General features: G+C 50.1%; 1 protein-coding gene across 8 annotated transcripts in view; it reads left to right on the forward strand.

Annotated features, from left to right (window-relative positions):
* Positions 1 to 24,480, forward strand: part of ZMYM3 (zinc finger MYM-type containing 3) — a 33,237-nt gene that overhangs the window by 1,010 nt on the left and 7,747 nt on the right. For 4 of the 8 annotated variants that reach the window (XR_003535434.1, XM_027690674.1, XM_027690675.1 and 1 more), the window contains exons 2-15: positions 9,357 to 10,253; positions 10,926 to 10,969; positions 11,366 to 11,438; positions 12,222 to 12,513; positions 12,945 to 13,122; positions 13,553 to 13,765; positions 14,336 to 14,486; positions 15,051 to 15,166; positions 15,730 to 15,828; positions 18,702 to 18,788; positions 19,117 to 19,267; positions 19,849 to 20,021; positions 20,449 to 20,614; positions 24,329 to 24,387. Coding sequence is in view for 7 of the 8 variants with exons in the window: in XM_027690674.1 (XP_027546475.1) it covers positions 9,371 to 10,253; positions 10,926 to 10,969; positions 11,366 to 11,438; positions 12,222 to 12,513; positions 12,945 to 13,122; positions 13,553 to 13,765; positions 14,336 to 14,486; positions 15,051 to 15,166; positions 15,730 to 15,828; positions 18,702 to 18,788; positions 19,117 to 19,267; positions 19,849 to 20,021; positions 20,449 to 20,614; positions 24,329 to 24,387 (2,685 nt within the window). In the remaining variant the exon portion in view is untranslated. Of the gene's footprint in view, positions 1 to 1,329; positions 8,396 to 9,356; positions 10,254 to 10,925; positions 10,970 to 11,365; positions 11,439 to 12,221; positions 12,514 to 12,944; positions 13,123 to 13,552; positions 13,766 to 14,335; positions 14,487 to 15,050; positions 15,167 to 15,729; positions 15,829 to 18,701; positions 18,789 to 19,116; positions 19,268 to 19,848; positions 20,022 to 20,448; positions 20,615 to 24,328; positions 24,388 to 24,480 lie in introns of those variants that run through there. The other 4 variants (XM_027690673.1, XM_027690678.1, XM_027690676.1 and 1 more) reach the window with 4 other exon arrangements.

The raw sequence follows: 24,480 nt of genomic DNA on the forward strand, positions 1-24,480 counted from the left end.
GGGGATCCGGGCTCTGCTCCCCCCCGGGATGAGCGGGAACACACCTGCCTGGCCCCCATCCCCGCCTCCGTGCAGCCCCGGCCCCGCGGAGACCCAGGTGCCACCCTCGCCGTGGCGGGGGTCCGGCCTGTGGGACCCCCCAGTGTGGGTGGGGAGCCCCTGGCTGAACACCCGCCCCGGTGCGGATCGGACCTGTGCACAGGGTGGGGTGGGGGCCTGTGCGACCCTCGCCCCTTTTAGGAGGGGTCTGGCCTCCGCTACCCCCTGGGATGGGTGGGGAACCCACCAGCCTGGCCCCCACCCCAGTGCAGCCCCGGCCCCATGGAAGCTCCAGTGCGACCCTCACCTCTGTCGAGGGGGGTGGTCTCTGGGTCCCGCCGGGATGGATGGGGAGCGGCCAGCCTGACCCCCATCCCCACCCCGGTGCAGTGCAGACGCCGTGCACGGTGCAGGGAGGGAGACCCTGTGCGATCCTCGCACGTTTTGTGGGCATATGGGCTCTGGGTTCCCCTGGTATGAACGGGGAGCCCACCAACCTGACCCTCATCCCTGCCCCAGTTCCATGGAGACCCCAGTTGCAACCCTTGCCCCTGTGTGTGGGGGTGGTCTCTGGGTCCCCCCAGTATGGATGGGGAGGGCCCAGATGAACCTCCATCCCCATCCTGGTACAGAGCAGACCCTGGGGACAGAGGGGCCCTGTGCAATCCCTGCCTCTTTTAGGGGAGGGTTTGGGCTCTGCATCCCTCTGACATGGCTGGGAAGCCTCTGGCCTGACCCCCATCCCTGCCCCGGTGCTGGTGGGCATGGGGAGGTGCAGGGGGCAGCCCCCGGGGGATTCTGGGGCTTGGCTGTGCCTGGCTGGTCCCAGGGTTTGTGGTTCCTGGGAGCTGCCCCAGCCCCTGGTGTGCCCACCCCTGTGGGGCCTGTCCTTGCTGTGGGGGCTGTACTGAGCAGTGGCAGCAATCAGCTGCCCCAAAGCTCTGCCCTGGCACCCACCATGGCTCGGCTCTCCCTGGGTCTCCAGGGACTCTGAGCAGCCTTTTTGCTCTTGTCACCACACGTAGCAGCAAAGTCTGTGGTGCTCAAGGCAGCTGCTGCTCTGTGAACTGTCCAGCCATCCTGACAGCCTTTCCCCCAGTGTCAGTGGGGGGTCTGGAGCCTCTCCAAGGCTCGGGGTGTGTGTGCGTGTCCCTGGGCACCATATGCTGCTGTCGAGGATCTGGCCCCATGAGAGGAAGGTGCAGCCCCATGGGGCTGAAGCTGCCTTGGGCTGCTGGGGGAGGCAAAGTCCAAATGTGCTGAAGCCTCACCATGTGAGCAGCGTTGCCGTGGCCGACGAGGTGCCTTGGGGAGCATCAAGCAGCTCCTGTGTGGTTTGCAGCGGTGGAGGCAGGCCTGGCTGGCTGTGCCTGGCACGGGAAAAGGCCCTGGCAGTCGGATATGCTTGTGTGGGCAGAGGCTGGACGTGGCCTATGTCAGGTGATGGTGGGAGGTAGGATTTTCAACAGAGTGCTGGGGAATGGCTCCTGGAGTCTCTTGATGAGGATGAGAGCTGCTTCATTTGTGCTCTCCCCTTCTCCTGCTGTGCTTCAGCCATGGCTTTTGTTCTAGGCTGTAACTTCTCTCCCTTTCATTGCGGCTGCAATCCCCAAGAAAACTTTTAATCTGCATTTTCTCACCTAACCCTGCCTATCCTGGGATCAAAGCTGGTGATAAGACCATAGCCCTGTTGTTATTGTGAGCTTAGCCTTACTGAAGGAATATCCACAGCCTACAGAGCTGAAATGACTAACTTGAATCTCACAGCCCCATTGTGCATATTTCCACAACCTCCTTTTCTCTCCACACCTGTTTACATCCCTCTCAACTGCCAGTGCCCTTGCTTTGGAGGATGACAGCAGCACTTGATTCCTCCATAGCTCTGACAGCCAGAGCAAGGGCCCGAGGCTGAGCCCAGGCCTCATTTTGGGAGTAAAGCCCCTGTGGGATTTCTTTATGGATGTTTTGTGGTCAGTGGTGCTGGGATGCACAACCCTGATAGACACAGATGTGCTGGCAGAAGCCTCTGATGCAGAAGGGTTGTAGTGAAAGCAATCCAAGGGGAGTATGGAATAGGCTAAAGCTGTGACAATGCATTTGTTAGCTTAGCAAAGGCCCTGCTAGCAGGATTTCACTGGATTGTTTCACTGTGTTGCAGTCTCAGTATAGCATTTTGTGAACTGCTTCCTCTGCTGGCAGCACAGGTGAGGAAATGGTCTGAGACCATCCACACCATTCCTGCTGGCCATGGGCTCTGCTGGTGTCTCCTGGCCACTTACTGGGAGCCTGCTTTGCTGGCCTAGCCCTTGGCAGCTCAAAGGAAAAGGAGTCAGTCTCTGGACTGGTGAGACATTGCTCTGTTCAACACAGCATTAGCCAGGGCCAGCTTGTACAGCTGAACATGAGGTGGAGCCTCCCAGCACTGAGATCCCTTTCCAGGGACTTGGTGGCAGGCACCTTGCAGAGGGATCTGGGGCAGAGGAGACAGCTCTCACTGTGCATCCGGTAGTTGGCTCTGCAAGGCCACTGAAGGAAAATTAGATGGTTTTGCCCTCAAAGATGCATCCTCGTGGTGACTCTGCCCTTTTGTCTTCTCTCTCTTCCCTGTGCAATATTAAGATGGATTTGGGTTGTAAGGGACTCTAGAAGTCTCAGGTCCAACTGATCTCCTGCTCATGGCAGAGCTCACTTGAGACCGAGTTGTTCAGGGCTTTGTCCAGTTGAGTTTTGAGGACTTCCAGGGCCAGGGAATCCATGGCCTGTTCCCAGGCTGTGGCATTCTCCTTTGGAGAGCCACCTGCTGTGCCTGCAGCTTCTATCTCCAGCTATCTGTAGCTGCTTGTGTGATGTGCCAGGACTTTGTGTCAGGTCATCTATGTCCTGCAGCATTTGGGCAACAGGTAGAGAGATCTGGGGGCCATCTGTTTTTTACCACTTCCAGGTCTTTTATTTCTTTTAATCAGTGTCTCAATATTCCTAAAGCAGTTTCAACATACACTGCTTAGGAATGCAGTACACCTCCAAGCCTTTTTTGTTGTGCTTGAGATAGTACTGCCAAAGCTTTTTTCGCTCTCACCCCCTTCTCCTGCATTTAACACTATTTTGGCAGATGTTGTCATGTGGTGAGGGGTGAGCCTTGAAAGAAACATTGCTTATTCATGCTGTAGACACAAAGCTGGTCCTTGAAGCTGAATTGCTCTGCAGATACCAGGTGTTGCTGCTGTGTGTGTACATGGCTTGTTACTCCTTTCTCTGTTGCAAAGCCTTGACACTTTGTGCTTGGGGGAATCCTGGTCTTACAAGAGGATGTGAGAGGATCCAAGCAGCTTCCAACTGCTGCCAGGATGGCATTCTGGATGGATGAGCACGTTCCTGTTGGTTGTCTTAGAGTCTGCTGCTAGTACAGAGGTCTTGGCTTAGTGGCAAGTACCACTGAGATTGAGGAATGTTGTCAGGTACATTTGAAGTGTGGCAGGGAGTCTCCTGGTAAACCTAATTCCAGGCAATTCTTGCAAGCTTTCTGAAATTTGTCCTTGCACTTTCTTGAAGCTGAGGTGAAGTTTCTGGAATGCAAACTCAAAATCTAGTTTGGTCATTCCTGCCTCTGAGAAGACTTGTGGTTGCTGTTCTGCAGCACCATCTCCTCTGTGCTGGAGGATTTGGGCTTTCTGGGTTCTGGGTGATTGCTGTACTATGTTTGAGGCTTGCAACGTGAGCTGGTACTCCTGCTCTGGCAAATGTAGTGGTGGTCTTGGTCCCTTCTGGATTTGTGGGACTGTTAGAAAACAATTGCTGGAGTCTTGAGGCTGCTGGTGATATTCTGGGAAGGCCCTTATTTTCCCCATGTGCCAGTTCCTATTGTGTGGACAGTACCAGGCACACGTGAAGGCTGGCCTGGAGGGGACATGGTGAGAGCAGTCTAATTAGGAACCAATGGTACGTTTGGAGATGAGACAACTGTTCACTGAGCCCTGCCTGCAGACCACAGGCTGAAGGACTTGACCAGTGACATCCTGCAGTAGCTAAAGCTGGGTTGGAGAGAGTCACTGAATGCTGTTGTAAAACCTCCAAGTCACAGAGGGCTTACAGATCCTGGGGTCAGTTGTTTAATCATCTGTTTCTGAGTTTGTCCAACTTTGATTTCTAGCTTTTTGAGTCATCATGCAGTGTATTTGTCATCTCTAAAGGGTCCTCTGCTGTAGATCTTCTTACCTTGCAATTTTTTTTGAGATGGGTCATGTCTCCCCATTTATTTTCAGTGAACAAAATAGGTTTATTACTGGAAGGTGTTTTCTGAGCCATGGTTGATTGATAAAGCACTGGGATTCTTACATTACTGTTCAAATTTTAAAAAAAAAATTATTTTGAACATCTCAGCTCTTCCAGTAACTGTCATCCAGTGTAGACAGGAGCCAAGAAAGAGACAGTAATGGTCTAACATGGTAGTGTGTGCAAGTAGCACTGTACTGAATGTCAGCAGTGGGCTTTGTGCTCTTGAAGACTGAATTTGGGCTGCAGGGTAAGAGCTCAGAGAGCTGCCTCTCCAAAACCAAAATCCTTTCTGCTCCTTTCTGGAGAATTTGGACTGGACTGAAACCTTGTCCTCAGCAGTGTCCTTAGTTTAATGGCGATTCTTCATAAATCCATTTGCTTTAAGATGAGTTGAACAATCTGTAATAAAGGTTTGCAGTGCTTGAATTTAGAAAGCTGTCAACTGCTCACATAAACTCAGCTAAGTCACAGCAGTGAAGTTGGCTTTTGCCGTATTTGTCACTCAAGGTGTAATATTGTTAATGAAGACATGTTTTCCATGCTGGTAGGACATGATATTATTTCCTTAATGTTTTATTATTTATGTATATGTAGAACTGTGTATTGACACTGTTGGGTTTTTTTGAGAAATACTAGATTGGGTGTTACTGTTTATTCAAAAATGTGGCACAAAACATAGGGGTTCCTGAAGAGCTCTGCTCAGGTCTTACAGAGCTCATAGGTAGGAAGTGGCTGAAATGTTAATATAAGTGTTAATATAAGTGTTAATTTTTGTAGTTATTAGTTAATTCTTTTCATATTTCACATGATCTCTAATAGTGAAAAAGATAAATCCTTCAGCCTTCAAAAGGATTGAAAATCAGAATCCATATCCATGAACGAAAGTCCAGGACAGGTCCCCAAGCAGTTGCTGTTCCTTTACTGGAGGAAAGCAGTAACTGCATGGCTGTGCCTTTTTTGTGGGCAGTAAAGACTTCTGAGATATTCACTTCATTGTGAGGGAGTGGCAACAGTATTTTTTTCTTACAGTCTGGTTTTAATTAAATGTTTGATGGTAGATCCACATTTCTGTAGGTAGGCCACGTGTTCCCTTGCTAATAATTACCCAAGGACACTGAAGATCTGTGCAGTTCCACCGCCACTGATGTCTTTAATAAGCTGAATAAAGTCCCAGGTAGTCACTTGGTGTGCTCGGGTGTCCTGGCAGAGATGTCACACCCTGAGCTCCCATGTCTGGGAGGAGATCCACGTGCCCCCTCTTTGGCAGAAAGGGCAGGACAGGTCTGGTAGTCACTGGATTTGGCAGTCAGTGTCCCAGTCCTGCACACTCGGGGAGGACTCTCAGCCATCCCATCACTTCTTTGGAAACTCTTGCACGCTCCTTGGGAAGCACTGTGCTGCAGGCTGGTGTGCAAGGGACTTTGCTCCTTGAACTTGTTCTCTTCCCAAGGATATATCTGTTACTGAATACTCCAGAGGTGCTGAGTGCTAAGTAAGGAGTTTCCAAATGACCAGTGGAGCAGTTGTATCTGCTGTAATGTGCAGGATTTCAGCACACTGCCTCCTCTTTGTTTGGCCAAGTCGTGCTCTAGTGTACTCTCCTCACTGCCAGGTATGTGGCTGGAAAAGAGGAAGATTTCAAGCAGACCAGTGAGCAAACCCCAGCGACTGAGCTGGTCCTGGAATAAAAAAGATGATGACTTGTGGTGGATCATTTCAGCATCTGCCAAAAACAATAAGCTGTTCTGCTTCTGTTGTAGAAAGTGAGAAAAGACTTTACCAGAAGAAAAGTGCACGCTCCGTTTGCAGCTTAACTCACTGTGAAGCTCAGCAGAAAGCCCAGATGAATCTGAGTGCCTGGGGCAGACAGAAGTAGAGCTTCTTACCTGGCTGCAGCTGAGCAGCTCTAATTTCTTTAGGTTGAGTTTGACTTCAGAGCAACTCACAGAACTGGAAAGCATCATTTTCTCCTGTTCTGAGGGCCACCCTCTTCATCCTCATCCACTAGTAGTTGAAAGCCATTGTAAAGAATTCATTGTCAGGGACATTCCTTGCTTTCCCACTCAGACTGTTTGTCAGCATCATGTTGGGTCCTGCCTCAACTCTTAACTCCATCAGCTTTTCCAGATTCTCATAAATACACCAAGAGTTAGCATTCCTGTGCCCTGTAACCCCTTGGAGCTCTGCTGCAGCAGGTTGAAAACAAACAGAAGGAAAATACTTAAAAAAACTAAATGTTAAGCTGCAGAAAATAGAGCCACTGGAATTTCTGGAGTATAAGTTGGTTCAAAGTGGGATTAGGCAGACTCATAGAGGATTTGCCCAGTACAGACTCTTAACAGTGACATTGCCAGTACAACTCAAGCCAAGTGGTTCTTCAGCAGCTGAGTCCTGCCTGATGAGAGGATAAGCTGAAGAGGAGCATCCTTTTAGTTATGTTTCTTATACTCTCTCCCCAGGTGTTCATTCTTGGTGTGAATAGGAACAGGATACTCAAGTACATGGTCCTTTCATTGGACTGACTGCAGTAGTCCTTAGCTCTGCACATCCCAAGAAGAGGTTTTAGGTCCTTCACCAGAACGTGTGAGCTGTTCTGCTCTGCTGGGAGGATTCTGATGAAAGGGGACAGCATCTTGAACACACGGGGGAGCACAGGGCTTCCAACCAGAGCGTGCAAGTGAGTGGTCTTAGAGCAGAGTCTGGGGTCTGCAGAAAGGTCTGCCTGTCCCAACCACATACCAATAGTTTGGAGTTGCCTTAATCTGCAGAATACTTTTTCTCTTTAAGACTTTTGTTGGTCAGTGATGTCGCCATTAATGTCAGAGTTTTGTCTTTGCATCGTAATGCCCAGAGCTTGAAAGCAGTGTTAAGTTGTGCACTGCTGAAAGCAGATGCCTTTGGTCTACTCGTAGAACACGAGTTGCATGGCAGGTTCGCAGATTAATTGTTGCTTGGATTATCCTCTGGGAGGGAATGCCCAAATGGATTTCTTATGCTCCAGATTTGCTTCCAGGATCTGTTTCTACCAAGCAAAGCCTAGGCCAGCTGAACGTGGCAAATACTGTAGGAGAGTCAGCTTAGTGGCTCATTGCAGACTCGTGCAGAGTGTCTGAGGTGATTTTGAGGAGTATGTTAGCCCTGTTAGGTATACCTATGAATAAACTTTCCTTATTCGTCTGGGTGGCTTGTCATGTTTTTGCTTATTGTTGTAGGGTCTGCTGTCTGTCTGGGGGACATCTTTGAGCAGGAGGCATTGTTTGTATTCTGAGCAGCAGAAAAAAAATATGTTTATCATCTTGGGAGGGTTCTCATTTGCTTCAGATCCCTAGGACCTTTCTTTCAGATGTCTTTGTTTCTATTTCACTTTGTTCTTCTTTCTGTCAGCCACCCTGAAACACGTATTAGATCTTGTAATGCTCTGGAATTATTCTAGAAGCTTTGTCTCCTCTTGTAACTAAAAGTAAACAGAATCACCAAAGTCTTTAGTGATGAAACTTGCTGGGCATCTCAGAAGATTACATTTGCTGTGGTTTCTGTTCATGATTGTGGGAACAGTGCTTGTCTGCCATCGGGAAACAGAAAACTTCACTGTGTTTTAAGATAAAATAAGGAAGCAGTGGCTTTGAAATCCAGATGTTTGGTATGATTTTACTAAACTCCTACTTGAGTGAGGTTCAGAAGTTGGGTACATTCTTTGTCTGAATATGTCCTGTTTAGTTCTGATCAAACCATTTGTAAGTGAGACTTGGTTATCATTTCAGAGCAAAGGATATGAAGAAAGAATTAAAGCTATCACCAGTGAAATTATTTCAGGCTTCCTCCTTCATTGATATAGATGAGTTATGCCCATAGTAAGCCCCAGTTGACAGGAATACTAGATTTCTGGTTCAGGGCTTAAAACAGTGCCAAATTTAGAATTAGTATTGCTCTGATAGGGAGGGGTAGGTTCGTGCCACATCTTTTGATTCGAGTGCCTTTCTTGTAGTGTCTACCTACAGCCTGTTTTGGGGACGTGATGCTACTTGAAGTCTTACTCTGCCTTACCACTTGTAGACTGCAGCTCCTACTCCCTTTCCCTCTTCAGGTTTGTCAACCATTCTCTCTTTGTGGGGGTATAATTAATTTTTAGACAATATTACTTGTCTCATCTCAAAACCTTGACCTTTCTGTCTTGTGATAATGCCAACCATGAGGAGCTGGGCTGTAAATTTCCCTCTGAGGCTGGCAATCTGCACCACACCTTCCTGCTCAAGAGCACTGTCTGCGCCCTGCAAAGTCACACTGGTCTTTTTTCCTGACTCTGCATTGCGTGCTTGTGTCTACCTTGCTACTTGTTCTTCTTATGACTGCTTTTAATGTCAGACCTTTATCTTGCCACTCTCCAGAACTCCTCCCAGTTCTAACTTAAGCTTTTCTAATTGTTCTGTGTCTGAATATTAGCCCACGTAGTTTTGGGGCTATGCAGTAGCTGTAGTTATACTGTAACATTGTTTTTATCTGTCCTCTGGCAAAATTAATGCATCTTGTCATCCTCTAAGGCTACGGGGCTTTATTTCTACCTCTATTTAAGAGAGGTTTAAGAGAAAAGATATTTTAAAACTAAAATATGTGTTAGCTCCATGAGAACAGATCAAGAGAAAGGACAGACCAGATTATTTGGATAGAGAGGAAGGCGAGGATGGAGATATCAGACACCACAGAACAGCTGTGTGGAGCCTCCTGAATTGGTACTCAAGTAATTTCTGATGCCCCCCTGTGTCACTGAGCATAAAGAAGTCTGTTTGCCGTGCTCTGGTGAGGTGTGTGAGGGCTGTAGAGTTCCCAAAAGTCTGCCATACTGGACTACTGCGTCCTGCTGCTGCTGTTTGGCTTTAGATTTTTGTACCCTCACAAGCAGAAGTGCCCTGCTGGTGTCTGGTATCCTGGTTATGGCTGGCAGCATTCCTGGGCCTTGTCTTACTCCAGCCGTGTTCAGAACAGTGGACAGTTCATGTGCTGTGTTAGAATGCTTTTCATTAACTTGCAAGTCTTTCTCTCATTTCCAGTTGCCATCTTCTAAATGGATTCCAGTGAATTTTCAGGATCTATGGACCCTCTGTCCTTGCCTGACAAACCGCTTATTGGAGATCTCCCTGCTGACATGGAGTTTGGTGAAGATCTCCTGGGCTCCCAAACAGCTTCCACCCAGGAAGCTTCAGTTCTTCAGCCCCCTGGCTGGGATCAATCCAAGCAGATGACTGCAGATGGGGACTTGGACCTTCTAGTGAAAGCAGACAGCCTGTCTGAACTAAATAAATCAAATGACCATGTTCTAGATAAACCTAATGTCTTGGATATGCTGGAGAAACCTGATGTCTTAGATGACTTGGATAAAACTGCTGACTTGATGGAGCAGGATAAACCTGAGGGTCTGGATGGGCTATGTAAGGCACATCCTTCCCAGGACATGGAGGATGGACCATCAGACTCCTCTGCCCTCTCTAGAGAAGCCCTTGTTCCAGAAACATGGAAAGAAGGGGAGGATGCACCAAAAAATTGTTCTGGGGACCTAAAGGAAGACGGTGCTGCTGCTATTCCTGCACTGCCTGGTGACAAGGCCCCTGAATCACCTCGAAAACCCATTCCTGACTCTGGGAACCTCAGCAGTGCCCCAGCCACGGAAGAAACCACAGCACAGTCCTCGAGTCCAGCAATGCCCCCACCCCAACTCAGTCTTAAACAGACAAAGAAGATGAAGTTGAAAGCACCAAGGAAAAGCTCACCCCTGCAGAGGGAAGGGCTGGCAGGGGAAGCAGAGATGGAACCGATCCCAGACAGCAGAACTGCAGCTTTGCCCCCTGAGCCTATGGAGGAAAACCGGGCAGAGAGAGGGGATGATAATGGGAAAAACTCGCTTAAAGAAAATAGTGTACTCAAAGCACAGGAAGCCTCAGCACCAGCAGGTAAGTTGTTGGCTCAGCAGAACTTGGCTCCCTTTTGCTCAGGAGCTCATCAAGCTGCAGGTTGCTGAGGCTGGAGTCTCTTCTGCACTTCAGCTTTTCCCATCATTCCCTGCTATGGAAACATCAATGGTACTGATGGTCTAGGTTTGGGCAAAGCTTCTTGCATACAGGGAATAGTGCTCTGGTGCACACAAGCTCTTGCTCAGGCTTTCATGGCTTTAGCTGATTATCAGTGCTTGTGTCAGCCCAGGAGCTTCCCTGATAAAACTGTGGCTGTGCATCAGCTTAGCTCACACTCTTCGTCGCTGGAGTCTTTGCTGGAACTGAGGGTCATCAGAAGGTGTTTCCAATAGGCAAAGTTCCTCTGCCCAGGCTGACCATCCCCAGGAGATGCTCAGTCTTAGTTCAGAAGCAGTTGGAGGTAACTGCCCACCCAGCCTGCCTCCCCCATGCAGGGAGGTCTCCCCCTCAAGGGCTCCTCCCAAGCTGCATGTTTGGATCTCCAACCACAGATGGTGGATTTAGGAGCTTTCCTGTGTCTGATCACCACCAGAATTGTACTTGATAGCCAGGGCTGACCCAAATGGTGACTGCATTTGGAGAACACCTGTGGTCTTCTGTTGGAGAAAAGCAAGATGTTAGATGACAGCTTTTTCTGTGCTTCTGTTCCAGGAGAAAGCCTGTCTGGGAAGGGGAGTGAGCTGCCAGCTGAGAAGGTGAGGAGAACGCAGTCAAATATGTATGGTACAGGAGCATAGAGTGTGGCTGGCTGTTGTCAGACTCTGTGAGGGACACTGGCTGCCTCATCACCCCTCTGGGAAGGAGTTTGCATGACTCCTGTGATGGAGTGATCCCTGTGCACTGCCACTGTGCTGTAATGTGGCTTCAGCATGTCCCTGCTACCCACAGCTGAAATGTCATTCTCATAAGCCTACTTCCCCCTCTCCTCTGTCTTGCCAACTCTGGTCAGGTATCCATGGAGTTTTATCCATTTTCAGCCTAGCTGTTGGGAAAGCAAATCCCAGAGGCTAGAACTCCACCATGATCTGGGATATTTATCCATGGTTTTCCTAGCAGATAGTTAGCCTAAATATTTTCTGAATGTCTTCTAGGAGCAGAAAAGAAGTGAACGACCCAGAAGATCAGAAACTGCCAGGCCTGAAACTGTGAACTCCTCTGAGAGCAGTAAGTAACTAGGGTTGGTCAATGCCTGTTTTCAGCCTGAGAGAAGGGCCCAGATCCACTGGGGGCAGGTGGTTCATGGTGTGAGTACAGTGGGAACTCTGGAGCTTCTGTGCAGACTTCCCTTCTACACTGGACAGGTCTTTTCACCCCACCAGTCTTCATCCTCGGGTATTTGCTTTCTCAGGGCACTTAGGTCAAAGCAGACAGTGTTGTCTTATTTTTACAGTGATTTGTGGACACCAAGCACTAAGTAATAGGATGAGGCTCAGGAGTTGTTCCCAGGAAACGCATCTTCCATCTCCTCAGCCAGGAACTTTCTTCCTTTGTCTCTGGCAGCAGGCTGTCTGAAGGAAGGTTGCAACTTGGGGATTTTCCTGCAGAAGTGCATGAAGTCTCTGAGGTGTTTAGTGTCACCCTGCCATTCCCTAACATTTATGGTTGCTCTTTTATTGCCTGCCTGTGCTGTTTCTTTAAGGTCTGCTGGCTTTTGGAGGGTTTTCTGCTATAAAAGTTCACACTTTGGGCTTCTGCTCAACCTTGACATATCATGACTTCCTAAAGTGGAATTGTTCTTAAACCCAGTTTGCTTAAAGACCTCTTGATTCATCTCCAGTTCCAACAGAATTTCTTTGAAGGGTCCCTTTATCATTCCACCCAGACAGGTACAAAGTACATAGAGGGGCTCCAGAAAAGTGACCCAGAAAGTCCCAGCATGTGTCTCATATCAGAGTTTCTCAGTCCCTAATGAGAGATTTCTGTGCCTCTTTCTCTGCTGCTTTTTAGTTCCAGTGTCTGACGAAGACTCTGATGCAATGGTGGATGATCCCAACGACGAGGATTTCGTTCCTTTCCGCACGCGGCGCTCGACCCGCATGTCCCTGCGCACCCAGATGGCCCAGCGAGCCGCCCGCTCCACCTTCACCAAGATGACCTGTGCCAACTGCAGGACCCCCCTGCAGAAGGGCCAAACTGCCTACCAGCGCAAAGGGCTTCCTCAGCTCTTCTGCTCCAGCTCCTGCCTCACCACCTTCTCAAAAAAACCACCTGGCAAGAAGATATGCACCTTCTGCAAAAAGTGTGTGTTCATTCCCCTTTCCTCAGTGCTCCCATGCTCGTGACCCCCCTCACCTGCTCCACAGCTCTGCCTGCCAGTCCCCTTCCTATGGCCCTCATTCACCCACATCACTCCTGCCCACTGCCAGCTGCTGCCCCATGTCTTCCTTCACACACTGCATATCCCACGCTCCCTACACCCCCTTCACGTTATTGCCACTCCCTGCCTGTCCCCAGACTCAATGCCCCGTATTCCAACCTCCTCTCAAAACAACCTCCTGCATGCTCCGTCTTCAGACACCACTCCTCTGGGCCAGGACAGAAGCTGCTGTGAGACAGTTCTTGCCAACTGTTTGGGACACCAGAAAGTCCTGTGCGTTGCAGTGGCCATCCTATCCCTTTGTGGCAGGACTCAAGTGTCCCTGCACTAACACATCCCCTCCTGATCCCCAGGGAGATCTGGAACACCAAGGACTCTGTGGTTGCCCAGATTGGTTCAGGTGGCTCTTTCCACGAGTTCTGCACCTCTGTCTGCCTTTCCCTCTACGAGGCCCAGCAGCACAGACCAGCACCTCAGTCTGCAGATGCCTCGGACACCAGCCGCTGCAGTGTTTGCCACAAACCTGGCGAGGTAAATAAGTCCCTTGTCCTTCCCATGCCCTGGATGAGGTGCTTGGGACCTGCAGCATTTGGCCCTGCCTGGGACCAGGGCATTTGCCAGGTTTTCCTGTGGTGTGAGGCCTCAGCCCCTGAGCTGTCTTGGGCTCACTCCCAGGTCTTTTTGTGTTGCTGTAAACCAGCCCTTATTTTAGCAGAAGGAAGGAGGCTTCTGCTTCTCCTCACCCTGAAGCTCACTGCTTCCTACCACTCTGCTCTCCTAGTTGCTCCACTGACTTTTGGCAAGAGAGGCCACCCTGAGTCCACACCAGCTTCCAGTATGCCACTTGCCCAAGTCTCAGTGCAACAGCCTGTTATGCCAAGGGCTGTGGCAGCAGTGGTACAGCTGCATTGGAAGGAGGCCCTTGATGGTTTGGGGAGTGACAGCAATGATGTCTCTGCAGATCCAGCACGAGGTCAGCAACGGGAGCGTGGTTCACCGCATCTGCAGTGACGCCTGCTTCACCAAGTTCCGGGCCACCAAGGGGCTGAAGACAAACTGCTGTGACAACTGTGGACTTTATATCTACAACAAGGGCTTGCCCCTGGAGTACCTCTTCCACGAAGGCCAGCAAAAACGCTTTTGCAACTCTACGTGTCTCAACAGTTACAAGAAGGTGTGTGGATCAGCTGCCTGGAGTGGGGGGGTCTCTGCGGGCACACGGCTCCTTAGCTTGCTGTGGCATAGGGCACTTTATGCAATGACAGGTGATTCAAATCCCCTTGGTCTTTTATTGCTGACAAAGCAGTTAAAAGATTTCTGTGGAGAAACTTTGAAGCAGGCAAACAGAATGAATTTATTCTGCATGAGGTCCATCTTGGACCCAGGAATGGGTCAAGCAGTCCATAAGCTGGACTGTGCAGTGACACTGGTATATACAGTTAGCATGATTCTATTGGATATGTTCCTCTGTGACCTGAGCAGGCTTCACATAACTGTGTAAATGGGATTGCCAAGCTCTGTATTCCTGCCAGGCTACCCTTAAAATGAGAAGCTGAAGTGCCAAAGGCAGCCTTTTTTGCTACCTCCACCTGAACCTGCAGACTATGAGCCTGGTTCTGGCATCAGGTGGTCACTGCAGGAGAGCAGTCCTGTGGTGGATACAGAAGTGGGGTGGGATTTGAGGGTCGGACCTTGCTGGCTGTGATGGTCTCCCTGGCAGCTCTGTTTTGCTCTGTGCTTGCAGAAGAACACTCGGGTCTACCCCTGCATGTGGTGCAAGACGCTGTGCAAGAACTTTGACATGCTACCCAACGTGGATCGCAGTGGCAAGATGGGCCTGTTCTGCTCCATTTGCTGCACTACCTCCCACAAAGTGAAGCAGTCAGGCTTAGTCGGTAAGAGCATCTACACAGAGGGAATCAGTCACCTCTCCACTCTAACTCCTTCCTTAGCTTTATTTATTGCTTGTGGATGGGACTGAAAAGAAGATGTATTGCTTGCCTGGGGAGGAATCCAGTGAGACCAGGGGAAGGAGATGTGGATACGGAGGAACCCTTGCAGAATGCAAACATCTTAATATGGAGAGTAGTGTACATTGCTGTTCTTGAGAATGCAGGGAGCAGCTGTAGTGCTGGGCTGTGCTGGCATTGCCCTTTCCGTTACATGGAGTACCAGGGTGTCCAGGAATGGGTGTGGTCTGTGGTGCAAGTATTGCAACCTATTTTGTCCAATGTCCTATAGAGCCAGGGTCACTCCCTTGAACCCCTGTGCTCTCCATTTCTGTTTAACATTTCTGTCCTAGCAGAATCCAGTGCTCTTGGTTTCCTGGTGTTCTTGTCCCTTGCCTTTTGAGAATAGCTTGTCAGACTGAGGATGAATGAGTAGCTTGCATGCCATCCTCAGAATCCAGTCTCACATCATTTGCTGCTGCCCTCACCAATTCCTATCTGTTTCATCAGGTCCCCCTAGACCCTGCAGCTTCTGCAGAAAGAGCTTATCTGAACCCTGCTATTACAACAAGACAGACCGAGTTGTCTACCAGTTCTGCAGTCCCAGCTGCTGGACCAAATTCCAGGTACTGAAATATCCTTCATGCTGGGCTGGGCCACAGAGCTCATGCCTCCTTTCACACTTAGCAGAGGCTCCACCTTCCTTGAGCTCCTCAGGGAGGGTTCCTAAGAAAGTCTCTGTGGAACACAAGAGTTGCAGTGACTGTAATTGCTCATATCTCAGTCTTGGCCCTATCATCCCCTTCCTCCACTGGGATAAGGCAGGCTGTAATTCACTCCTGTCTGTCAGGTTATGCCCAATGGAAGGGCAGTGCAGAGCTGTGCTGCATGAGTGGTTTGGGATGCAGTGGCCTTACAAGAGCATGAGCAAAAGCACAAGTAAGTCAGCAAAGCAAGGTACACACCTGCTAGCTGGGTGGAAAGGGGCAGAGCTCCTCTCTGAATCAGGTGCCACCAAGAAATATAAGCCTCCTAGAATGTATTGTCTAAAAACTTAGAGCCTGCAGGCCTGGATACCTCATGTTTGATAACCCTCGAAGGCTTGACTAGTGGTTTTTAATCTTCTGACGTTAAGTTTCAGAATGTGTGAAATGTCTGTGGTATTCATAGGCGACTTGAAGGTTATTAGTTTTGTACAGTTGTCAAAGAACAGAGTAACAGCCAGGAAGACCTGGGAAACTTAGGCCAGGACGTGCGAAGTGCAACTGAGAAAACAGAGAATCTAGAGGTAAGAGGTAGTTACTGGCAGTTGCAGCATTTGGGTTTTGGATTTTTTTTTAATTGGTTGTGGGGTTTTTTAATTGGTGGGGGGTGGGGTTTTTTATTGTTGTTGTTTTTGTTTTGGGGTTTTTTTGATTGGGGTTTTTTGGTGTTCTTTTATGTATCCTTGATGTAATCCTTCACTGAGATCACAAATAGTGTTGGTAGTGCAGCTGTAGTTTTTACAGTTTTACACTTCACAAGACTAGAATTATAGAAGACTTTTAGTTGAAAGAGACCATTAAATGTCATCTAGTCCAGCCTCTGCAGTGACCAGGTACATCTTCAACTAGGTCAGGTTCCTCAGAGCCCTGTCCAACCTGACCTTTGAATATTTACCATCTACCACCTCTCTGGGCAACCTGTGCCAGTGTTTCACCATTCTCATTGTGAAAAACTTCTTTATAGTTAATCTAAATCTACTCTCTTTTAGTTTAAAACTATTACCCCTTGTGCTATCACAACAGGCTCTGCTAAAATGTGTGTCCTCTTATATCTTTTTTATAAGTATCGAAAGGCCACAATAAGGTCTCCCCAGAGTGTTCTCTTCTCCAGGCTGAATAACCCCAACTTCCTCAGCCTTTCTTGATGGAAGAGCTGTTCCAGCCCTCTGGTCATTTTCATGGCCTCCTCTGGACTCGCTCCAACAGGTCCATGTCCCTCCTGTGCTGGGGACCACAGAGCTGGAGCTCTGCAGGTGGGGCCTCACCAGAGTGGAGGAGGCACAGAGTCACCTCCCTAGACCTGCTGGTCATGCTTCTTTTTGGGCAGCCCAGGGTACAGTTGGCTCCCTGGGCTGTGAGCTCATGTTGCCAGCTCATGTACAGCCTCTCATCCACCAGCACCCCCAATCCTTGGCAGGGCTGCTCTTGATCTGTTCATCCCCCATCCTGTACTGATACTGGGGGTTGCCCCGACCCAGGTGCAGCACCTTGCACTTGGCCTGGTTGAACCTCATGAAGTTCCCATGGGCCACTTCTCAAGCTTGTCCAGGTCCCTCTGGATGTCACTCTATCCCTCAGGCTTGTCAACTGCATGACTCAGCTTGGTGTCATCTGCGAACATCCTGAGGGTTCTCTCAATCCACTATGTCATTGATGAAGATATTAAACAGGACTGGTCCCAGTATGGATCCCTGAGGGACACCACTTGTTACTGATCTCCATCTGGACACTGAACCATTGACCACTACCTTCTGTGCAACCGTCCAACCAATTCCTCATCCAGTCCACGCAGCAAATCCATCTCTCTCCAATTTAGAGAGAAGGATGTTGTGGGGGACTGTGTCAAAGGCCTTACAGAGGTCCAGAGAGGTGACATCCGTAACTCTCTGCTTCTCCACTGATGTAGTCACTCCACTGAGGAACTAGGTTAGTCAGGCAGGACTTGCCCTTGGTGAAGCCGTGCTGGCTGTCTTGAATCGCCTCCCTGTTCTCCATGTGCCTTTGCACAGCTTCCAGAAGGATCTGTTCCATGATCCTCCCAGGCACAGTGGTGAGGCTGACAGGTTGGTGGTTCCCAGGGTCCTCCTTTCTGCCCAATTTAGAAATGGTTGCAATGTTTCCCTTTTTCCAGTTACCTGAGACTTCACCAAGTCACCTAAATTGAATTATTGCCATGTAAAACCAGCATTGTACCATATGAGTAAACCAAGGCATAACCTGGATTAGGAACTGTCTTGCTGGCAGATCTCAGAACACACTTGTCAAACTAAAACAGCTGAAGAGAGTGTTTCAAGATGGTTTCTTGGGGATCAGTATTAAGCTTGGCTTAATACCGATCAATGGAGTTCAATGTTTTCATTAGTCATTTGGCAATAAAATCAAAGTAAGCATAATAAAATGTTGCAGATGAAATGAAAACTGGTGACCTTAGCCCATGCTGAAGCCAGGGCAGTCACAGAAAGCAAAGCAATTGGATTGATTGACAAGGCTGGTTCCTCCTAATCTGTACTTAAATACAGTTCAGTGTAAGATCCTGTGTCAGCCTTACTCAAGTAATGTGGGGATGCAAGTCCTGGGAAAGTAAGGATTTTGAAAAGACCTTGGGATTACAGCAGATAAGCTGTTCAGTATGAGTGTCTCAGTTTACAGCCACAGAGGGAAGGATTAATTAAGTTCTTGCAAGCAGAAGCAGAAGAACATGGAGTTAAAGTTTGAGGGCTGGGGAGCAAAAGAGCTACCTAGAATGTTGGACAGATAGGAAATATTTTCCAATGTCTGCTTTATTTTCAATATTGCAGAAAACTTGGAAGTATCCTGAAAAAAAAACCAAAACAAAACATAAAAATTACATTTGGGCTTGAAAAATGCTTGTGCTGAGGCACTTGCAGAATGCCTTATCTGAGGTTATCAGAAAGAAAACCAGGAAGATGACTTTATTAATAAATAGATCCTTGTGGACAAGACACCAAATGCTAAATGGCTGTTTAATCTAGCAGAAGGTGGAATGAGAAAGGCTGCTTGAATTCTGGAACTCCATTACCTTGAAAATAGAAACCAAGCAGCTGTGCTTCAGGAACTTTTAGAGAAGAGGTTGCAGAGCCCCCATCCCTTGATGTTTTCAAATCCAGTGGTGTGGCAGCTTGAAAGCTTGCCTTCCTGAGAAGAGCTGGACCCAGCACATTGGGAGCAAAGTGAAATTGCTGTCAAGAATCTGCTCTCCAGGAGCTTGAGACATGATCTGGTGGACTGACTGAGTCACCAACGGTGGCAGCAGGTCTGAGTGGGGCCGGGTGGGCTGCTGTGACTGTGGAGGAGACAGGCAGTGGTGGCAGTGAGAAGCAGATGTCCACTGCCCTCCATGTGCCTCTCCCTCCATAAGCTGTCTCTTCTCCTGCAGCGCACCAGCCCGGAAGGTGGGATCCACCTCAACTGCCATTACTGCCACAATCTTTTCAGCGGGAAGCCAGAGATCCTAGACTGGCAGGTGAGGACTTTCCCGGGGGGAATATTGAGTTGGAGGCCAACACTGGTGAGAGCTGCAGGGCTCCTTCCTCTCTCTGCTCAAAGCAGAGCTCCTCCTGTGCCAGTTCTCTGAAAGCCTTGGCTGCAGAGACGTGCTTGGAGACTGTGCCTAGTGCTGCACTCCTGGAGTTCAGCGGGATGTCGGAAGGGCAGGAGGAGACCACTTCTGCCAAACCCTGTGCCAGGAGAGCTGGGGAGTTGACTCAGCCCTGTAGTCTTTCTCCTGCTTCCTTGAGAGGTGTGGGAACCTCCTGCCAGCCTGGCTGACCTGGCAGCGGTCTCTTTGGCAGGACAAGGTGTATCAGTTCTGCTGCAAGGACTGCTGCGAGGACTTCAAGCGGCTGCGTGGGGTGGTGTCCCAGTGTGAGCACTGCAAGCAGGAGAAGCTGCTGCATGAGAAGATCCGTTTCTCTGGAGTGGAGAAGAACTTCTGCAGTGAAGGTACTTGGGGAAGGCATGGGAAAGGCAGAGCCCCCATGCCAGCCCATGCTGGGGGAGGAGAAGAGAGCATGGAGAGGAACAGAGGGGAGATTGTCTTAGCCAGGCCCTGGGGCAAGAGCCTTGCCGTGCAGTGAAGGGAGGACTATTGTGGGGATGGCTTGCTGTCCAGCCAGGCCCTAGGGCTAGATCTTTACCGTTCATTGTGTCCTTGGGGAGGGCCTTCTCACAGCTTTTCTCTCTCTGGGGGCTGGGGAGACAGCAGGTGGCAGCTCCGCTCCTCCTGTCATCATGCACTTCTACGCTCTTGCGTCTGGGCTGGCCTGACCTGGCCTTGCCCTGCCTGCTGGGTTCCTGCACACAGGAGGTTGGAGTCAGACTCTTCCTAGAAGCATGGAGGTGAGAGATGGCAAGTCCCCATGAGGTCCCATCTTATCCCAGCCCCAGGGGCCAGTGCTGGATTGTTCCCTACAGTGTGTTGCGTGTGCTCTGTTGTCTCCGCAGACCTGGATTTTGGTCATGTTTGGGTCAGGGAGGCCCCCAGTTCATCCTGGGAAGGTTTCACTCCTATTGTTTCTCCGCAGGGTGTGTGCTTCTTTACAAACAGGATTTCACCAAGAACCTGGGCCTGTGCTGCATCACCTGCACCTACTGTTCTCAGACCTGCCAGCGGGCGGTCACCGAGCAGCTGGAGGGCAGCACCTGGGACTTCTGTAGTGAAGACTGCAAAAGCAAATACTTGCTCTGGTACTTCAAGGTCAGTATTGGCACTGGCAGCTTGTGCTAAGTGCTGTGGTGGGCACGGCACCCAGATAAGTGGGCATTGCACTGAGGAAGTTCGCACTGCTGGAGTCTGGCTGGCACTGCTGCGGAGAACCTGGCACTGCTGGAGTCCTGCCTGGCAATGATGGGACACTGCTACGGGGAAGCTCACGTAGCTGGAGTCCCCAGCTGATCCTGCCAGACAGAGCACTGCACTGAGGAAGCTCACAGTGCTGGATCCGCGGCTAGTGCTGCTGTGAGAAGTTCGCACCGCTGGAGTCCCTGGCTGGCACTGGCAGGGCACTGCTGTGGGGAAGCTCACAGCACCTTGCTATGTGCACCTTTCACTGGAGAGTTGTGTTGCACTCGGAGGGGGTGTGGTTAGTTACTCGTTGTTTCTCTCCTGCTGATGCGGGCTTTAGGCAGCTCGGTGCCATGCCTGCAAGCGTCAGGGGAAGCTGCTGGAAACCATCCACTGGCGGGGGCAAATCAAACACTTCTGCAACCAGCAGTGTCTGCTGCGATTTTACAATCAACAGAACCAGCCCAACCTGGACACGCAGAAGGGGCCCGAGAGCCTGCTGAACAGTGAGTAGGAGGGAGGGAGGGGACCTGCATAGCTCAGTCTGAGAGACACAGGGAAGACTGAACAGCAGGGGGTGGAAGCTTCCTGCCTGGGACTGGAGGAGACGCTAGGGAACAATCCTGCACTGGCCCCTGGGGGGGAAAGGACGGAGTGGGACCTAATGGGCTTCTCCATCTCTAACATCTATGGTTCTATGACACACAGGGCCCAGACGGGAGGAGCCGGTGCCAGCGTGCTGCCTGTAGCTCACACTCTTAGCGAGGATACTCAGGGATTTAACATCCTCAAGTTGCCAGCGGAGAGCTCGATTTACAGGGTTAGGGGACAGCGTGGTTTGGCATGACAATCCACCTGCAGCCCCACACCACCTCCGAGCTGTGACCTTCTCAGATCTCATAAGCTAATCTGGATTGGGCCAGGTCAGTGCTTGGATGGGAAGCATTCAAGGACAAAGAAGGGTGCTGCAGGAAGTGGTGCTGGTGACGCTGTAGGTGGGCTCTCCTCAGCCAGAGCTGAACCTAGAACGGTCTTGAGGGAGCACTGAGCTGCTGGAGGCACTCTTGTCTTGTGATGTTAGATTGGAGTCCTACCACTTACCCAAAGTTCACTGCATCTTTGGGGAGTTGCCAGCCCTGTCCCCCAGATAACCCCATTCTGCATCCATGGAGTTCCAGCTGGAGAGGAGATTTTCGCTGCCTGTTGCCCCATTTCCTATCGTTAACTTGAGCCAGTTGCTTATGGAAGATTGCAAAGTGCTTTGGGATCCCTCAGGATGGAAGGTGCTCGTAGTGAGTGACAAGACGTCACTTGGCCCTCGGATTTTTGCATAATCTCATTCTGCTTGGTCTGGCATAGGCCACAATGTCCTTGGTAATCTGTGGGATCTAGTTAAGATGCCTGCAGTTTATGGAGGGACTTGCTTCAGTGCATCAAGCTCCAACACATACCTGCGCTGCAGGTTCAGGGCTTTGCTGCCTTCCCTGGGATTTCATGAAGTGTAAAACCCAGGCTAGGGTGTGCCAAGGAGGGGAAACCAAGACAAGGACCTTCATGTGAGAGACCTCATCCTCCATTTCCAGACTCTTCTAGTTCCTCTCCTGTGGGCTGATTGTAAGATGGGGGAAGCTCTGGATGTCACTGCTGCTTAGATAGCAAAGAGCTGCTTCTCCAGAAGCAGCAGATTCCCCCAGCTAGGGGAGTCCCAACCTGCCTTCCAAGAGCCACATTCCATAAAAAGCTGTGTGAGGTGACAGCTTAAGTGGCAGGACACTGGACTGACCTGGATAAGGAACTGTTGGTTTCTGCTGGCACAAGGGTGCCCATGGGAAGTCTCCTTGATGGTTTACAGTGTTCTGCTGCCCAGGAGAAGAAGAGATGTTAAACTTGCTGGTTCCTGTAGCTCACCAAGTGATTCCACAGCCCTAGCCATCCTGTTGCATTTGTCCTCTGCTTTCAAGGCATGTCACTTGTGAGGGACCAATAACACTGCTTTTGCAACACAGGCACAGTGGGCAAACTCTGCCTGCAGAGGGAACCATGTTTCACATTGTTTAGCCATTGGACCTTGCTACTTGGAGCCGTGGACCACAAGACTCAGAAGTACCTTCTCCACCACCACCAATCACAAGATTCTCAGGCCTCCTGTACCACATCTCTGGAGAGCTCCAAGAACTTTGCTTCTTGGTACGTGGGGCATCACCCTTCACTGTGCCACAGCTGCCTCTCTGTGCTCCCTGTGAGGACTCTGAGGGAGCCAAGGAAAAGCCCTTCATCAGTAGTGAGTGCTCAGCTGAGCACAAGCTCCAGGCTGCCCCAGCAGCTGCTGTGCTTGGTGAATGCTGCTGGTGGCACTGGGTCCTCTGTGTGTTCTGGCACACCCAAATGTGGGATAGCCATGGGCACCCTTGCCCCAGGACTGTGGCATACTGCTGCGTTTGCAAAGGAAGGGTGCTGGAGCCAAGGATCTGCTTACACAGAGAGCTTTCCAGCCCACTGTGCTGTGCAGGGGATTTGAGGAGGAGCAGCTTGTCAGCTCATAATGAGGAACAGCTTTGCCTGGTGCAGTCAGGGTGTCCTGTGGACCTGGCAGCTGCATCGCCAGCTCACAAGGGACTGCTTGGATTTCAGGCCCATGGTGGGCAGAGCTGTTGATTACTTGGTTATTCTGTTGCAGCCAGTGGTTGCCTAGAACCCTTAATTGCTGTGACCCAGAGGCTGCTACCAGCTTAGTGATCTTGAGACTGCTTGTTGCTGATCATATAAGCAGCTATTCTTTAGCTGGAAATAGCCAATGTAATGCAGGATTGAGGAGCTTCTGCTACAAAACTGTGCCCAAACAGTTCCAAGGGGAACTGGCTCTGCACGGGGCTGACCATCTGGAGAAGGTAGAGGGTCAGAAGTCACCGTTGGGGCAGGCAATGCCTTGACAGCTCTTTATTGGTATTCGGATGAGAGTGAAGAACAAACCACAGTTTTCCTGGAAGCCTGGACACATGGAGCTTTGTGGCAGGAGAATCCTGTTTTCTTACCCCTAAATCATTGGCCTGTGGGGCAATCATGTTTGCTTTTGATTCTGCTGCAGCAGAAATTCCGCTCATGTGCCATAGCTTGTCTTTTCTCAGTCAAGCCATTGATGTTTCCTACCTGGACCTGCTGCCCATCCACTTGGGGTCAGGGTGAGTTCTTGGACCCCGAGACTGCTGCAGAACCTATGGCTGAATGCTCAGCTGCAGACTAGGGAGCTTCCTCCAGCTGGAACTTGCCTGCAAGTGGAGCCTGCCAGGCCTCCAGTTGCACAAGAGCTGTCCTGCATTTCCTTAGGACAGAGGAAATCTGCACAGTGCATGGTCTGTGTGTTGGACCTCTAGGAATCTGGGTCTTTCCTGAAGAGCCAGTGTGTGTGTAGGAGGTGCAAATGGACCCACCACTGCCTTTGGGTGCTGAGACCTGCTGCTTTCCTCGCAGGTGTCTCCTCCATGCATGGCCCACAGTTAGTCAGTGCTGTAGAAGGCAGATGTTTTTGGCAGCCACATGGGTGACCAGGGCTCACTGGAGGCTGGGATGAAGGTGCTCTGTTAGCTCATAGGCCTTTGAGATGGGTGCAGGTTCTCTGCAGAGCAAATGAGCTGGAATTATTATCCAAGGCAGGGTGATACTGTCACCACCTGAGACTGTCTGGCACATGCACCTCTTGTCTGTAGGTGATCCCTTCTTTCCTTAGGGGAATATACTGCATCCCTAGGGCTGGGGCAAAGCAGTCTCTCTGCTTTCTGGGATATCTCATAATGCTACTGATAGCTCTGTCACCTTCTTCCTAGGGATCTCGAAGCACTTTGCCAAGATACTTGTAGCAGGGATATGGAGGCACAGGGAGGGGCCATAGCTCGGTACAGCAAGCCAATAGGCAGAGCTGGGAATAGAGCCCTGGATTCCTCTCTCAACAAGGGGCTGGGATTTCTCCTGACCTGCTGTGATGGGAATGGGGTGGACTGCAAGGAAGCACAAAATGACATGAGAGTAACTTGATTTTGGAGTTGTAGTGTCTTCTGAGCTGCTAGGGCTAGAGATTGTGGAAACATTAACTATTCCTGGAGTGGCCAGGAGGAGTTTCTGGGGAGCCTGTCCCTGCTCTCTGGCTGCTGGTACCTCCAGTCCCAGCAGTGGGACACGTTGGCCCAGGAGCTCTTGAACTCAAGAGTTGTTGCTTTCTCTTACAGGTCAGACTTCAGATCCAAAACCAGCTGTCCCTTCCCCACAGAAGACAGAGACTAACATGGTAAGACCCATTGGAGGTAGGAGTTTGCAAGATAGCACAAAGAGAGAACAGTTCTGCCATTGCTCAGGGAGATTTCCTTCTTCTACAATCAAT

This window comes from Neopelma chrysocephalum, unplaced genomic scaffold (genome assembly GCF_003984885.1).
Source record: "Neopelma chrysocephalum unplaced genomic scaffold, ASM398488v2 Primary Assembly neopelma1_81, whole genome shotgun sequence".
Classification (NCBI taxonomy): domain Eukaryota; kingdom Metazoa; phylum Chordata; class Aves; order Passeriformes; family Pipridae; genus Neopelma; species Neopelma chrysocephalum.